The 17,561-nt window shown below is 40.2% G+C and overlaps 1 protein-coding gene across 1 annotated transcript in view; it reads left to right on the plus strand.

Moving 5' to 3' along the window:
* Positions 1–17,561, plus strand: part of LOC114653866 (serine incorporator 1-like) — a 145,120-nt gene that overhangs the window by 40,079 nt on the left and 87,480 nt on the right. Inside the window, exons 6-7 of the mRNA XM_028804430.1 lie at positions 712–849; positions 12,917–13,083. Coding sequence (XP_028660263.1) covers positions 712–849; positions 12,917–13,083 — 305 coding nt within the window. The remainder of the gene's footprint in view (positions 1–711; positions 850–12,916; positions 13,084–17,561) is intronic.

Below are 17,561 nucleotides of genomic sequence, written 5' to 3' on the forward strand. Positions count from 1 at the left end.
CATATATTATATATAAATAATTCAATGTCTGTCTCTCTGTCTGTATGTCTGTCCGCTTTTCACAAGAGAACTACCTAATGGATTTTGCAACTTCTCTCATCGCTCTAAGTATCATAGTTTGCTTGCTGTACTGATTTATTTGCGCGAATCCGAGAGACATGCAGTGGGCCGAGGGGTGTGTTCCTTACCTCTGCTTAGCTAGTGAATAAGAGAACTACTTAATGGATTTAGATCAAGTTTTTTTATAATTTATTTGAACATTCTAGTTGATTTTGTGATTTCTTTCATCACGCTAACAATCATAGTTCACATCCAAGAGCGATATATTTGCTCATGCGCAGCCTCGGGGTGTGTTCCTTACCTCCGCTTAGCTAGCGAATGAAAGAACTACTTAACAGATTTAGATCGGGTTTTTTTCTATAATTTGCTGGCTGAGGGGAGGAAGAATCACGACGTCAGGAGAGCTGTGGAGGGCCCTCCTCACTATCCTTTTTCACTAATATGTGAGCGGAGCCGCGGAGCATGGCTAGTATTCAATAAAATTGTATGCTTGGAAAGTTTAAAAGAGCCTAGGAATGCTTTGTCAGAATGTTTCAGTTATCTGCTTTGTGATTAGAGCATCTTATTACAATTTTATGTGATGAAAGCTTAAAGAAAAGCTTAAAATGGAAGCATATTCATTTTGAGTAATACTTGTTATTTTTTTTCCAGCTTTATTTATCATCGGTGCTGCTGGAGCCCTTAGTTTTGTTCTCATTCAGCTTGTGGTTCTGATTGATGTTGGATATTTTTTGAACCTGATATGGGAGAAAAAGACAACGGAAGGGGGTTCACGATGCTGGCATATCGGTAGGTAAGACTTATAATACACCTGGGTGTCTATGAAACATTCAAAGAAAGAATTATCGAATTATTCAGCTGACTCAGTGGCACAGTTGTTTGTGTTGTTATCTAACAGCTCAAGAGCCCTGCCTTCATTTCCAAGATGAAGCACGGTTTGTGTGGACCCCACAGGTTTTCTCCAGATGCTCTGATTGCCTTCCGTATTCCAAACACATTTAATTTAGGCAAAATGATGCCTGCAAACTGGAGCAGTATGAGTTAATGTAAGCAAGGGTTATCCTGTGCTGGGCTGACTTGCTAACTTGCATCTAATGCAGACCGTATAGTCTTAGGCTTCTAATGACCCTGAAAATGAAAATTGGATGAAAGGTAAAATTACAATGAAACCAAAATTTGTTGAGCTTCTAAGTAAATCTAAATGACAGTCATAGAACAAAAGCGCAAAATGTTGTGTCAGTTTATTCAGCATATAGCCTTGATGTTATATGCAAACTCCATTTCATAGAGCTTTGAAATGAAACACAGAGGTCCAAACAATTTCAGTGATCTGTCCTCTGTCATAGTAGTAGAATGTGAAAGAATTATCTTGAATATTCAAGACTTTGGAACTACATTTCCTCTCTTACATGGGTAACCTTGTTGGTTAAGTCACTTTGAGAATGTTAAGTCATCATACATTGTTATTTTATTCTGCTGAACGTTCCGTTTAGGGTGGCACAGTGGTGGAGCTGCTGCCTCGCAGTAAGGAGACCAGGGTTTATGTCCAGGGTCCTCCCTGTGTGGAGTTTGCATGCTCTCTCCATGCCTGTGTGGGTTTCCCCCGGGTGCTCCAGTTTCCTCCGACAGTCCAAAGACATGCAGGCTTGTTGAATTGACATTTCTAAACTGGCCCTGTGTGGGATATTGATGTAATCAGTCAGGAGGCAGAGGTCGTTGTGAGGAAAGGGGGGAGGAGGAAAGGAAGGGGAACGAGGAGGAGTGAATAAAGCTAAGGAAGAACTGACTACATTGCATGGTCCATTTATTTCAGCAATATATAACACCCTGGTGTGTGTGTTTGCCCTGCGATGGACTGGCACCCTGCCCAGGGTTTGTTCCCCGCCCTGTACTACCTTGGATAGCCTCCAGCAGACCTCCACAACCCTGTTTAGGACTAAGCGGGTTAGGAAATGACTGACTGACTTTCTATTAAATCACTAAGATTTTAAATGAATACTCCACCCAAAAATATTTTTTATGTTACTTACCCCATGTATACTAATGGCCATAAAAAAATGTAATCTTATGTTTTCCTACAGAACGAGAGAAAACAGTTTATGATACAACAGAACCTAATGGTAACCCAAGCTAAGCAGCAGCAAATGATGTGAAAAACATTCATGGAAAACAGAAAACATTTACACATTACTCGTGTCACATAATCCACATGTTTGTTATCCAGCTGAATGCATTCCCAGAATTCTGTGCTTAACCAGACTCTCCCCCTCATTCATTTGTCAAGAGTCCTGTCTTCAGGAGTAAACAAGGCAGAGTACAGGCAATGTCAAAGAGTGCTCGGCACCAGGTTAAGGTGATTAACAAAAGACTGCATTTAATCATCAAATCAAAACGTTAAACCTCCAAAATAAAAAATAAAAAAACCTTGAAAGTAAACTGCAACTTTCCTGCTGATGCATTCTGAGAAAATGGCACTTTCTTTAAAGATGGCTGCCATTACCATGTGACAATGCCTCCTTGATGTCACATTCACTTAGACTAGTGGTTCCCAACCTTTTCTATGCCCCGTACCCCTAGAAAATGTTTGATTTATGCACACACGCCCCTACAATAGTAATGTCACATTTAAAAATAAAGAAGTCAAATTTGTAATTTTTGAACTTAAAATTGAACCACATACAGTACTGAGGTTGAACAAATTGAAATAAAGAATAAGATTTTAACTCTTTAAAATTGAAATATAAATTGAGCAATTTACTTTTATAAATCTCAATAACCTTGTAAATGTGTCTCCCCATGAAGCTTAGACTGATGATCCGGGGGTTGGCGTATCCTGCTATGCATCAAGCACCACAAGTAAATGATACACAATCAACGATTGAGGGGTTTAAGGGCGTAGAAACTACAATGAAGCAATGGGTGCTGGCGCGCCTCTAAGCAATGAAACATACCTGTAGTTGACGAGCTTTATTCATCGATAACACCTGCATTGCAGTTCAAAAACTGATGTGCCGCACGGTTAAAATTGCTGCACTACTAACAGGATCACTAGCAACAGAGATAGGCTGAGTGTAAACAGCAGGTTTTGCATCTAATTCAGTCTGCTTTGTCTTCCCCTGACAAAAATCTCATCAAACCTCAATATCAGTGATATTTCACGATCAGGGCCTGCACAAAAATTAACACTAGACATCACCGTTCTCTATTGATCATGGTAAGGTCCAATTCCCATTTTCTTAAAAAAACATATTCACAATTTTTTCAAAACTTGGCAGGATTTAATCAATATTATTTTAGAATAAGAGAATTAACTATTATTGCATTTAACTCCCTTCTCCATCTCTTATTTATATAGATATTTACTTCTCCCCTTCTTTTGTCTAATGTTGCCTTATTAAAAAGCTTAAAGAAATTTTCCTTTAGCTAAGCTCTCCTTCTCAGGGGTGGGGTTTGATTTGTTTTCAAATTTGTTGGATTATAAATTGATCTGTTTGTATGGAATGATTACAATGAAAATTAATAAAATAAAAAAAAATAAACAAAAAAAAAAAAACATATTCACCTTCACGAACAAGCAAGGAACCCGCGAGAACGTGCATTTCTGCAGCTGATTCATAAGGGACAATTGTGCAGCAATACTTGATTCTTTACATATCATAGACCAAGAGCACTAACTAATACAGTAAATGACCTACAAGTGACAGCACTCACCAAGACACTGATTGCACCATGATAAAGTCGGACCATACATCTTCCTCTTTGTCGCAACAGTTGGGATCCCCTGACCTAGACAATGTGTGATGTCATTCATTCTCAAAGGTGAACTCCTACTCCTCGCTAGGTGTGGGTGTAGGATTCTTCATAAATACTACTCATTTCCAGTTCTGGGATTGGAGAGGTTCTTATCCCTGTCAGACATTTAGTGCAATTCCTAGGAGTAATTCTGAGATTCTTGATAAATATGGGCACTGACTCCCATATTCTTTCTCATCTCCCTTTTCAATGCATCCCATTAGTGCAGAACCATCAGAGAATTTCTGCAAGTGACATGACCTGCTGTTATATTTATAGTTGGAGGTGTACAGAATGAAGAGAAAGGGAGACAGGACTGTTGCTTGTGGTACTCCAGTGTTGCTCACATCTACATCAGAGACACAGTTCTTAAGCCTCACAAACCTGGGAACTATTATTATTATGATTATAAGCAAACATAAATATATCTTTAAATACCATTACAATAATACAATAGAAATTTGAAACAAGATGTTAATAGATGGTCCTCCACATCTTACTTTAACCAGAAGCATCAGTCTCCTCAAAATGAAGATGCTCCCATCCCAAATCTCCAATATCTCTTTCAGAGCCCCCGTCTATGTATATTAGCAAATCATTCTTTAATAAATTGGACTCAATTGTATCATTGTTTATTGGGAATTCAAAAAGGTCATGCATTTAAAGGACAACATTACAGGGATCTGAACATGAAGGCAATCTGACATTATCTAACTTTCAATTCTATTACTGTGCTGTCATTATGGTCATGACAAAATATTAAAAATTGTCAGAAGGCCACAAAACTACACCTGCTTGGCTAGCCATGGAAAGGAAAACTTGTAAATCTTTGATGTATGTGTTAATCTGTGCTGCAGCCAACACTACCATCAATCTACCAGTAACCCAGTGGTCCATAATTTAATAAAGATATGGCACCAATATATGAAATGTTTTAAAGCAGATAACCTTTTCTCTGTTGTATCTGTTGCTCCTATGTGTGATAATCACTTATTTCTGCCTTTTTAACCTATGCTGCATTCAATGGAAAGTACTAAAGCTGTGATATTTAGGAATTTGTATATTAATAACATATTTGCATCTTTTGAATTATGTCCTAAACATGTTCCAGTTACAACACTATTGTTTATATATAATTTTATAAACTTTGCTAAGAGTAATCTACCTGGCTTCCACCATATTTCACTATACCCACCCGTGAGGTGAACCTGGTTAGTCTGGATGAAGATGTAAACTCTATCTCCAGACTGTATAACAAAAAAAATCTTAAGGAATTTACCTCTTAGTGGTCCAAGGCAACAATGGGAATGGAATCTCTCAATCTGAATTTCAGAAATGGAATGGAATTTAGCCATTCATAAAATATGTTCTTGTTCAGTAGTTCTTAAACTGTGGGGTGGGCCCCCCTAGGGGGGTGCGAAGTAATAAAAAGGGGAGCGCGAGATGTGAAAAAAAGAAAACAAGAATCGAAAATATGAAAAATACATCTATTGAAACCAAAACAAATTAACTTAAACTACATTCTGATACTAGAAAAATATAGAGTTAGATAAATGTCGATAAAAGTTAAGTAGGTATAATAAAATATGCCTCTGTGATATATCATTAATTAAAAAAGAACAAATTGGTATTAGTGGGCTCCTCTCAAAAAAACATTAGGGGGGCATGATTAAAACTGTTATGAAAACTTGGGTCGCAAATACTTAAAGGTTGAGAAATGCTGTTCTTGTTCAATATGTCCCAAACATGCCATAATTTAGTTAAAAACAGCTTCACATATATCTCTTCTAAATTCCCTAAAATGTACCCAAGGACAAGATCCAGCCTATGACGGATGTCATCAAGTCCCCACATTGTTAGGCTGTATGTTCTGGGCAAAAATATTTCTCAGATAACCTTGGACTTAAAATAACTGCTAACACATTAAAAACAATATTTGGAGTAATAGAATAAGGGATACAAGTTTGTTTAAAAAAAAATGCTTTATCATTTTTGCAGTTGTATCCTGTATAAGGAATCATTTTAGATAGGGAACATCTTGTTCCAACACATTACATTGTGAATAATTAATACAGATCACTCCAAAAAGAGAGAGCCTGTACTAGCTGCGAGATGAGGTCCAACCAAGCACTGAATGGAGGGGGGATTGGGGTATGAATACTTTCTGTTTCTGAAATGAAAACTGTAAAAGGCGCCATATAGCGCCCGACCCGGCACAGACTCAGGCAGAGGCACGTTCTTAAATAAAACAGTTTTTTATTTCTCTTCAGCCGTGGGGCACGCCTTCCCCGTGTCCCACAGGCCCAACACAGTCCCAAATACACTCACTGCAAACACAAACCACACTTCTTCTCTCCACCTCAGCACCACCACTCCTCCACAGGCTTAGTCCTCCTCCTCCCGACTCTGGCTCTCTGAGTGGTGGTGGCTGGCCCTTTTTATATCCCACCCGGAAGCGGTCCAGGTGCTTGGACACCTGGTCCTAATTGCCCTTCCGGGTGGGGCTGAAGGTATGACCAGCCAGGCTGCTGACTCCACGCAGCTCCCCCTGGCGGCCATCCGAGCCCCCAACCAGGCTGTGGAGGACTCCATCTCCCATGGAGCCATGCGCTGGGCTGGGGAATCAGGGAGGCTGGCACCAAGTGTCCCGGGGGAGGTACTGAACAGTCCATGGCTGCTCCCCGGGAACAGATGTAGGAGAGGCGTCCCTGCCGGGCATGGGACCCGGCTGTCCTTTACAAAACTTTCAGTGGTTGATTTACAAAAAAAAAAAATTACCCAGGAAAATGATTGTGATTGTTTTTTGAGCAAGCCAAGACAAGTTGGGGAGCAGCCACTGGTACAGTGCATTGCCACACCCACAACACAATGAAACAGCTCGGGATCCCGGTTGGCAACCCCCCAGGCAGACACGCGGTCCAGTCCCACCCTCCAGAAATGACCCTCTATCTGCCACAGCCAGGTGTTACGTGGGCGACCCCTTGGCCTGGTCCACCCACTCAGATCCCCAACAAAGAGGATCCTATGAGCTGGATCACCCTCTGGGAATCGCCCCACATGGCCGACACTCCCTCACAATGCAGGTAATGTGACTCATTCGGGACTCCATGAGCAACCGCTCAATCGACACAAAGTCAAACCAACGGCACCCAAGGATTTTCCAGAGAGACACAGTACCAAAGGAGTCCAGTCTTCATCTCAGGTCACTGGATAGCGTCCATGTCTCGCAACCATATAGCAAGACAGGAAGCACCAGGACTCTAAACATTTGGACCTTTCATCCTTTTGCAAAGATATCAAGAGCGCCACACACCCCTTTCCAGTGACCTCATGACCCCCCATGTTCTCCCAATCCATCTACTGACTTCATAGGAAGAGTCACCAGAGACATGAATGTCACTGCCAAGGTAAGTAAACCTCTCAACAAGATCAACACTCGCTCCGCAAACAGACAGACTGCTGATGGTTGTGTCCAAGAGGTCATTAAAGGCCTGGATGTTGGTTTTTATCCAGGACACTCGCAAGCACAGACACTCAGACTCCTCACTCAGTCTCTTGAGAGCTCCGATCAGAGCCTCCATTGACTCCGCGAAAATCACAGCATTGTCAATAAAGTCAAGATCAGTGAATCTTTCTTCACCAACAGATGCCCCGCAGCTGCTGGACCCCACGACCTTGCCCAACACCCAGTTCATACAAGCATTGAACAGAGTAGGAGCAGAACACACCCCTGATGAACCCCAGAATCAACTGGGAAAAACACAGATGGCGAGTCCGGAACCAACCAACCAACCAACCATGACAGAAGAACATGAATTATTTTCAGAACAACTGCATTTTTAGCATCCCTGAAACAAGCTAGAGAACACCAATCCCTTTAAGGTGAAAGGTTGCTTCTGAGGGAGAAAGGCAATGAGGTGAAGAGCACAACTAGACTTTTATAATTGTAGAATCTCAGTTTTTTTTTTTTGTACAAAAAATACCATAGATACATATTATTTATCATCAAAAGACTTTTGGGGAGACCTCTCCTGAAAACGTAAACCCTTTCAATCAACTGTACACATTCCTTTTAATGTGGACCAAGAACATAATGTTTAATCTGTGTCGCTAATTTAGTTGGCTTAGTCTTACAGTACCAGCCTTTTGATAATTACAGTTCACACAATGCACCTGCACTCAGGACTGTGGTCCACTACCTTCTATCAGTAGCTCCCTCAGACATCACCCAGATATGACTGTCTCTGTAGCCTTCCTGATGGAGACGTCTCACCTTACCCCTAATTGTCCTGGCTCGGAAAGCAACATGGTTCTCAGCCACCAACAGTAGAATAGAGCAAACATATAAGAAGGGATGCCGGTTTAATAAAGTTTCAAAATTTATGCATTATTCAAATAGCTGGTACCTTAAACAAAAACAAATAAAGCTGGTAGAGTTGTTTTCATTCTTCCAAGCAGGTCTGTTCTTGTGTTGCTGTTACATGGAGCTTCAGTTGTGATTTAAACCTTTTGCAGTTTGACTTACCCTCCTACTCTTCTGTCTGATGAGCTCATTAGTCAAATCTTATATACTGTAGCTTTACTTGGGTGTGGTTCTGTTAATAAGGCAACTTTGACACTGTCTGAAGTTCATTAAACTAAAGTCATGTTTCTAAAATGTCTGACATCAGAACAGCAAGCTTAAGTGTTGCCAGGTCTGACAATTTCCTTCCTAATTGGGCTATTTTTGATTAGCATTCACAGGAAAAAATGGGCTTTTGTGGGTTTCTTGGGCTACTATTTTTAAAAACAATGCAGTATTTTGTGCTATATTTTCTCTTCCACTGCATTTGTACCATGTTTTCATCCATCTGATACCCTTTCCCCTTCTATTTGCTTGTGTATAAGTTAAATATCATTGTGAGACCTCCAAGGACAAACTCTGCATTTTGTGGAGTTATATATCCATTCTATCACTCTGAAATATCTCTGAGTGGGGCTTCCACACGTGTTTTTCGATGGTATCCCTCTCGGTCTCAGCACCACATTCTGCTTTCCAATGTAACATTTTGGGGGGTTTTTTTGGTTTAAATTCTCTTTTTAAGCTGTCCTGAGGCGATTAAATTTTTCAAAGACATGGCAACCTTGAGAGGCTTGTTTAACTTAGAAACAGCTTATAAGACCATACATACATTATGGTAGCAGTTATGTATTATACATTTTTTATCTTCCATTTTCTAATCATATCTAAGATGTTTATTTCCAATTTGTAAATCTTTACATTTATTTGAAATAAACTTCGTCTACCTCATGTCTTTCGAAGTATAAATTATGTCACTTAGATTAGACACAGAACTGAAAAACAAAACCTTGGCTGGGATGGTAGAGTGCACTCATAGGAACACTGATAGTGCGACGCTATTGATTTATAAATTAGCCTAGTATTAAGTAAGACCTGAGACGAAGACTGGACATCTTCGGTACTGTGTCCCTTCACAGAACCTCTGGGTACCGCTGGTTTGACTTTGTGTCGAATGAGCAGTTGCTCATGGAGTCCCAAATGAGGCACATTACCTGCATTGTGAAGGAGTGTCAGTCATGTGGTGTGATTTCCTGAGGTTGATCCAGCTTGCAGGATCCTCATTGTTGAGGACCTGAGTGGCTGGACCAGGCCAAGGGGACTCCCGGGTAACACTTGGCTGTGGCAGATAGAGGGTCATTTCTGGAGGGCGGGACTGCCTGGGCGGTTGCCAACCGGGATCCTGAACTGTTTCGTCGTGTGGTGGGTACAGAAACGCACTGTACCAGTGCATGCTCCCCAACCTGAACCTAGTATTCACAGGCAGGAATCCTGCGTAACTGTAGAAATCTTGGGGAAGTATGAGAGCATCTACGAACACCTCCCACATGCGACCAGTAACACTAGATAATGAAAAGTTTGCTTCAAACACTTTTGGGTGTATTTTATGGATTTTGGCCTACTGATCACATTTGAATTTTTTTTATCATGTATCATTTTATTGAGATTGCCAAATTATGTGATTTGCACTCATAAGTATACATGCACAGCACAATAACTACAAATGGAAAGTCAGCATTGATCTAGAAGAAGTAGCACTGCTATTAGGATTGGAGCTTGGGTCTCCCAGGTCCTGCTGTTTCATTTGCAAATGGGACAGCCATGCTAAAGAGTCTCATTACATTAAAAAGAACTGGACACTCAATAAACATTCAGTTCCACAGTAGAAAATTGTGACACGTAAACCACTTATCAACCCAACAAAGATATTTCCCATCCTCTTGCAAAAGGGTTGAGCAAGGAGGGTGAAGGATTTTGAAATTTGAGACACATGCTTCCATGAATAACTGATGGCAAGATAAGGGAGTTATTTTTGTTGGTCCACAAATCTGACACATCATCAATGTCAAGTAGTTTGAAGATCTGCTAGTGGGGAGTGGAAGAAATCACACGGAAGACATTTTAGGATGTTGTTGAGAATTTTCTCAGCGACTGCAGTGGATCAAAATATGTCAAGCTGGTATGATGTACTTACTTTGACTTACTTGGTAAATTAACATGCTTCTAGAATACAAAACAATGAAGTGCAGTCAGTTGGTCAGTCATTGTCTAACCCGCTTAGTCCTGAACAGGGTCACGGGTTACTGCTGGAGCCTATCCCAGCTAGCACAGGGCACAAGGCAGGAACAAACCATGGACATGGTGCCAGTCTATCACAGGGTGAATACACACACATACCAACCACACACTAAGATCTCCAGTTCACCTAACCTGCAGGTCTTTGGACTGTGAGAGGAAACCAGAGCACCTGGGGCAAACCCATGCAGATATGGGCAGAACATGCAAACTCCATGCATGAAAGGCCCAGGACACAAACCCTGCTCTTCTCACTGTAAGGCATCAATGCTACCACTGTGACACTATAATGAAGTGCAATGCATCACAAAAGATTAATTTTCTACATTTACAGTTGGACTTCTTTATGGCTAATCTTGGTACAGTCAGTAATGATCATAGTTAAAGGTTTCACCAAAACTTTGCAACGAAGGGCAAATGGAATCCATTAATCCATAGGACAAGCATCAGGTGCTGAGCACAAATGAAAATCTGCAGCAAAAGATTTTTAACTCACTTGAACTAATGCAATGGGTCAGCATCATTAGCTGATTAAACTGCTACATTCAATAAAAGTTCATTGTAGGTTTTTCCAAATTTCTGCCTGATATAGCTAATCTGAAATTATATTTGTCTTTATCTTGAAAATGTTTTCAAAATGTTTTCAAAAAAACAAAATTTTTTTTTTAGAAGCAGCACTTTTGAAAAAATGTTTTACCCAGCATAATCAAACTGTTCCCTAAAGCTGTGTAGCATCAACCACTGAGCCATTCATTTCTGAACTATGGTGATAATAAAAGTTTTAGGGCTGACTACATAACATAACATTTTCAAACCAGTTTAGGATCACATGACAATGGCGCTAATCCTGGCAGCACTGGGTCCAACCGAACAGCCCTGGATAATGTGCCAGTCCATCTCCAGGACCTCGCACGCACACATCCATATTCACACAGAAGGATAATTCAACTCAATAACTGGGGAGGTGGGAAGGAAACTGGAGAAACTGGGAGAAGGAGCACACTAGGCACCGACACTGATCAGACATAGCTAATTGTACATCTCTGCCTCTTTTGGTATTATTGTCTAAAATTATAGTTTGACTGGAGCTGTCATGGTCACCAGTTAATTGTTACTGCCTAATGTGTAAATGTGCATATTTAATTTAGCCATTTTGAATCTGCCAGTTGTGCATACAGCCCAGCTGTGAAATTGCTGCTGACAGATGGCATATAGTCCTTGTCAGGAGACAGACGCAGCATTAGAGTAACACTTGAGAATGGCTGTGAAAGTGTAATGGATCCCCCTTTGCTCGTTCTAAATGGCATGCATGTTTTGTTATTCAATATGCTGCCATTGTTTGCCTTTTACTGTTGAAAAGCTATTAACTTAGCCAAAGATTTTAACCTTTTTTTTTAATGACTTTCAAAGGCATTGACTTTAACCCGGAGGTACTGATTAGCATGCAGAGCTAAATTTTCATTTTACAAACATTTGCAGATTGCGTGACTTGTTCTGTTTGTTCGGCTAAGCATTCAGCCAGTCCCATTTATTCTTAATTAGAAGGCAATAAAATGATGGTGTAATTAATAATGGAGAAATACAGGACTTCCCTTTATGGCAGCAGTTTTCTCGGTCACCACAGGAGGTCACACTAAGCACATGAAACACAAGGCACAGCACTAGTGCAGTGCTCAAGAAAGAGCTGGCTAATTCATATTTAACAGGCCTAGAGTGTGCATCTAAAAACTGAACTCTGAACAGAATTAGTCACTGACACCTCGGTCATGAGTAGGCAGCATGGTATAGTTTTGGACTGAATCTTTCGCCACAATGTGTGACACCGTGTGATCCTCAGGAATTAGCATACATTTCTTTTCTATTATTATTATTATTATTATTATTATTATTATTATTATTATTATATATTCATCTTACTAGATCAGGATGTCGCTAATCAAAAATATACACTTACTGATCAAATTATTAGGAGCTCCTCTACATCTGCCTGTCCATGCAATCATCTAATCAGCCAATCATGTGGCAGCAACACAATGCATAACATCATTCACTGATGCACTTATTCCACTGCTGCCTGTTTATTTGGTATTGCGGCTTAGTGACGATGCTAACGCACTGTAAAGCCCATGGATGCTGGTTCAGTTCTCACCATTGACTCTCACTACTAGATAAAAGCTGGAGAATGTGAATTTCCCATTGGGATTAATAAAGTATCTATCTATCTATCTATCTATCTATCTATCTATCTATCTATCTATCTATCTATCTATCTATCTATCTATCTATCTATCTATCTATCTATCTAAAAAGTGACAGCTACTCAGATAAATGCAAATTTACTGAAACTATATGCATCTTCTCAGGAACTGCTCTTGTCAATAGTTAATTGCACTCATTATCATTATTCTTTTCTAATTGTTTGTTTTACAGCAGTGCTGGCAGCTACCTGTCTCAATTACTTGCTCTCCTTAGTCACTGCCATCATTTGTTTCATCTTCTATGCTTCTGGTTCCTGCATTCAGAAAACCTTCTTCATTATCTTCAACAGCCTAATTTGTGTTTTAGCTTCCATAATATCACTTCACCCAAAGGTTCAGGTAAGACTTTTTGTTTTTAAATACATTGTTTTTTACTAATATTAACTACAAAATATCCAGGTGCCCTTATTAGTCTTGTGTAGCAAGACATGCTTTGTGTGACATTAAAATGGCACAAGACCTTCACACAAATCTTATCTGTGTTATCTATCACTAGACGAGTAAGAGATTCACTATAGGTGGACACTAAAGCCACTAATTTATTCTAAATTGTTATGATAGTTTCATTTTATTTTAATTTTCCACATATGTATCAAACTAAATTGAAGAGTTGATTTTTACCAGATAAAATTAAACTTGGTCTTAATTTTTACTATAAAGTGTCCAAAAACATACGTTCCTTACTGTCATCAGCTTTTAGTATTCCTAGTCCTGAAAATTAGATTCCCTATACTGAGAAATACCGGTTCAGTGTTTGAATTTTTGGTAAATTATCAAAAATTTCTAAAATCCTGTTTCTGCTTGGGAATTCTGTGGTATTGAGTGTTGCTTGATGTGGTGGGATAATGAGTATAAATGATTTTATCACATGGCTGTAACATAACAAAATGGGTGCAAAGTGAATCCTTTCTGAATCCACTGTATATTAATCAGAAATTTACAAATTCTTTCTCTTTATTCATTTTCTAATTTATGTTGTGGACCACCCAGGCTGGCACCGCCAGCTGAACCCGACACAGACAAGCTCAAGGCAGATACATTGGTTTTTATTTTCTTTTTCCTCGTGGGAAACGCCTCCCCCCATTTCCCATGCTTACAACACAGTCCCAGCACAAGCACAGCACAAACACAATAGTCTTCTCTCTCTTTTCCTTCTCTTCCACTCCTTGGGTCAAGCTTAGTCTCCCTCCTCCTGACTCTGGCTCCCAGAGTAATGGCTGCTGGCTCCTTTTATAAGGCACCCGGAAGTGCGCCAGGTGCTTGATGACTCATTTCCGGCAGCACTTCCCGGTGTGGTGGAAGAACTGCCCATAACGACTTGGCAGCTCCTGTTGCAGCACCCCCTGGAGGCGACTGCAGATCCCAACAGGGCTGCACCAAACTCCAACTCCCATGAAGACCTGCGGGAGTCTGAGGCACCGCTGCAACCCAGGGGGGTTGCCATCTAGCGTCCCGGGGAAGGTAATGCTTTAGACACGCTTGATCCCTCGGTCCTCCCAGCATGGAGGCATCCCAGCTGGGTTACAATGTGTTTTTTATGTGACATTTTCTCACTGAATTATGAAAATTAACGATCAATGTGGCAAAAAACACAGAATGACGAAAGGCTGGTCACCAGAAATATCGAAAGAGGATCTGGAGTGCAGCAAACATTTATATGTGTTTCATGGAGATTATTCAGTGATTTGTTTTTATTTTGTTTTTTAAGGTTTTTATTATCACATGAATATGTCTACATTTCTTAAAAATATAAATCTTATACTACTGATCTTTACTAAGTGCAAAATATCAAGAAAATAAAGCAGAGCAAATTAAACACTGAGATCAGCTAGGTATAAATTGACTCTCTGCTTGTAAAACTCATATTGATAAAATCTGCAGCCTCAGGAGTCCTCGGTACTTGGATTGGAAACCACTGTACTTGTGGTATCTAGCGACCATGACGGCGAGCCCCCATGGCATCACAAGCACTAAAGAGAAAGTCCCCCCCTGCTCTCAGAGTCTGATCATCTTACTGTATTCCTGACTCCTGCATAGAGTCCACTCACTGTGCGGATCAAACCAATAACAAGGTCAGTCACTACTTGGCCAGAGACTGCTGGTGCTGAACGTCAGGTCTATTTTTCATGAACTGATTGGGCCCTGTTTGATCAGGACACTAAGGAGGGCTCCTAGGTAGACTTAGAGAAATATACCTCTTCTGTACTTCCCTCCATAAGGTGCTATGTTGAAGCTTTTTATGAGACAAAAAACCGTCCGTACTTATTCAAACCAGAAGCCCTACTGCCTACTACTGAAGGGAAGATTTTTTTTGTGATTTTTAATCTTTTATTTGCCATATACAATTTCATATATTAGGAATTTGTCATTTCTTGTGTACCCCAACTTACTCTCCAGAGAGTTTCTGGGGTCAGAGCGCAGGGTCAGCTATTTGTACAGCACCACTGGAACAAATGCAGGTTAATGGCCTTGCTCTAGGGCCCAATAGAGTAGCATTTCTCCTGTCACTGCCGGAATGTGAACCGGCAACCTTTGAGTTACCAGCACAGATCCTTTAGACAGAGACACTGCATATACAGTAAGTCTGGTGATGCAGCACAGCAAGGTCCAACGTAAGAAGGGGCATAGCGACTGCCAAACACAGCTACAGCCACCAAACAACAGAAAATTATTTCCTTGACAATACAGATCCTCAACACATGTATCAAGGAATCCAAGCAGTTACTGACTATAAAAGCTTAAACATCTGTCCTCTAACCAGTGGCACTACCCTCTCTGTAGAGCTAAACAGCTTTTATGTTTGCTTCAATAACGTTAAACTGGAGCCTGCCACTGTACCCCTGTCCCCTTTTCCTTCGGTCAACCAGGTACTCCCCTTGTCCTGTTCAGAGGTGAGGACTTCACTGTTCTGAATAAAAAGTACACATAAAAACTGAACATCCTGACCGCATCCTGGGATGGGTTATTAGGGCATGTGCTGATCAGCAAGTTTCTAAAGATGTCTTTAATTTGTTGCTATCCATTTGAACGGTTCCCACATGCCTTAAAACTATTGTCCTTGTGTAAATGACTATTGAACCATTGCTCTTACACCAATTATAATGAAATGTTTTCAAATGATCATCATGTTCTACATCAAAGCAAGCATCCCTGTCATGCTTGAGCAGTTCCAGTATGCTTATTGTTCAAACAGGTCAGTGGAGGAAGCCATATCTATCACACTTCACTCCTCTTTGACTCAGGTAGATGTACAAAACAGCTATAATAATAATAATAATTCATTACATTTATATAGCTATGTCAGGATGACTATAGTTCTGCATTTAATTCAATCATCCCCTCCAATTTGGTCAACAAACTTCATTCCTTAGGTATAAATACAATGCAACGGACACCAGATTTTATGTTAGGTTGGGTAGACATACATCTTCAACCTTGTTTTTGAGTACGGGTGCACCACAGGGCTGTGTCCTGAGCTCCTTCTTGTATTTTCTCTTCCCCCATGACTTTGTCCCTGTTCACAAATCTAACATAATCATTAAATTTGTGGATAACACCACTGTCGTGAACAAAGTTCCAAACAGCAGTGAGATGGCAAAAATGGAAGTTCAGCAGCTAGCAGCACTAGAGCACAAATAACTGTCTAGCTACAAACATCTCAGAGACTAAGCACCTGATCTTGGCGTCTATAAAATGTACACCCATCCCCATCGGCATCAGTGGAGCTGAAGGTGTCTGACATTAAGTTCTTTAGCACTTACATTTCTAGAGAATCTAACATGGACAACTAATAACACCTCCTTGGTAAAGAACGCTCAGTAACACCTTCATTTCTTAAGGGGGTTAAAAAAGGGCCCAGTTGTCCTCTAAATTGCTTTCCAACTTTTACTGTAGAGAGAATCCAAACCTGATGTGTTACTGTGTGGTTTGGCAACTGCACAGTTGCTGATCAGAAGGCCCAGCAGAGCATTGTCAAAACTGTAGACCATATCACTAGCATCCCACTTCCAGCGGTGTAGGACATCTACATTGGGGTCTGTATCACCACAAACTGTTTTCACTCCTTCCCTTAGAGGTGCCTCCAGGCCCGATCTTGTACACTTCTAGCTTGTTTCCCAGGACTATGACATTGTTAAATTCTCAACAACTGCTTCATGTTTTGGAACTCTCTTTCTATTGACTACCCACCTGGTGTGCGCACATTTTTATGTTCTCACTTTTATATTTTTAGTTATTATTGTTGAAACTGTCTTTTTGGTTTTATTTTAGCACAAATTAATTTTTGTTGTGCACATACTCTGGCACAGTACATTGACAGTAAAGCTAAAGTGAATTGAATCAAATTGAGTTGAATTTATTTACTCCGTTTTTATGACATCAGTTGTATTTACAGTGAACTGCCACTTTTGTACTTTTTCCATGTAAAATGTTGTAAATGGAGAAAGTTATAAAATTAAAATAAATAAGTAAATCGGAAGTTCCTAGTGGTTTTAAAACAATATTGAGTTGAGGTATAAGTGTATTAAGTAGCTTGTTCACTATTAGATTCCAGAACCTTTATTTATAAAGTACCACAGAATTACTCCCTATGTCTGACTAGGATAGGAATTTTTCCTGCCTCAGAGTAGGACATGAGAAATAATTTTTAACTGTCCTATATCCACTCCAAACAAGGAGCAGGAGTACACATTTGATAATTCGTGACATCATGATTTTAAGGCACACCAAGCTACAAAACACTCATGATGACATGTTATAGTTTTCTGATACTAATGCAAAAGCTTCACTTCTTCTGGCTGCTCCCATTAGGGGTTGCC

Source organism: Erpetoichthys calabaricus, chromosome 6 (assembly GCF_900747795.2).
Source record: "Erpetoichthys calabaricus chromosome 6, fErpCal1.3, whole genome shotgun sequence".
NCBI classification, from domain to species: domain Eukaryota; kingdom Metazoa; phylum Chordata; class Cladistia; order Polypteriformes; family Polypteridae; genus Erpetoichthys; species Erpetoichthys calabaricus.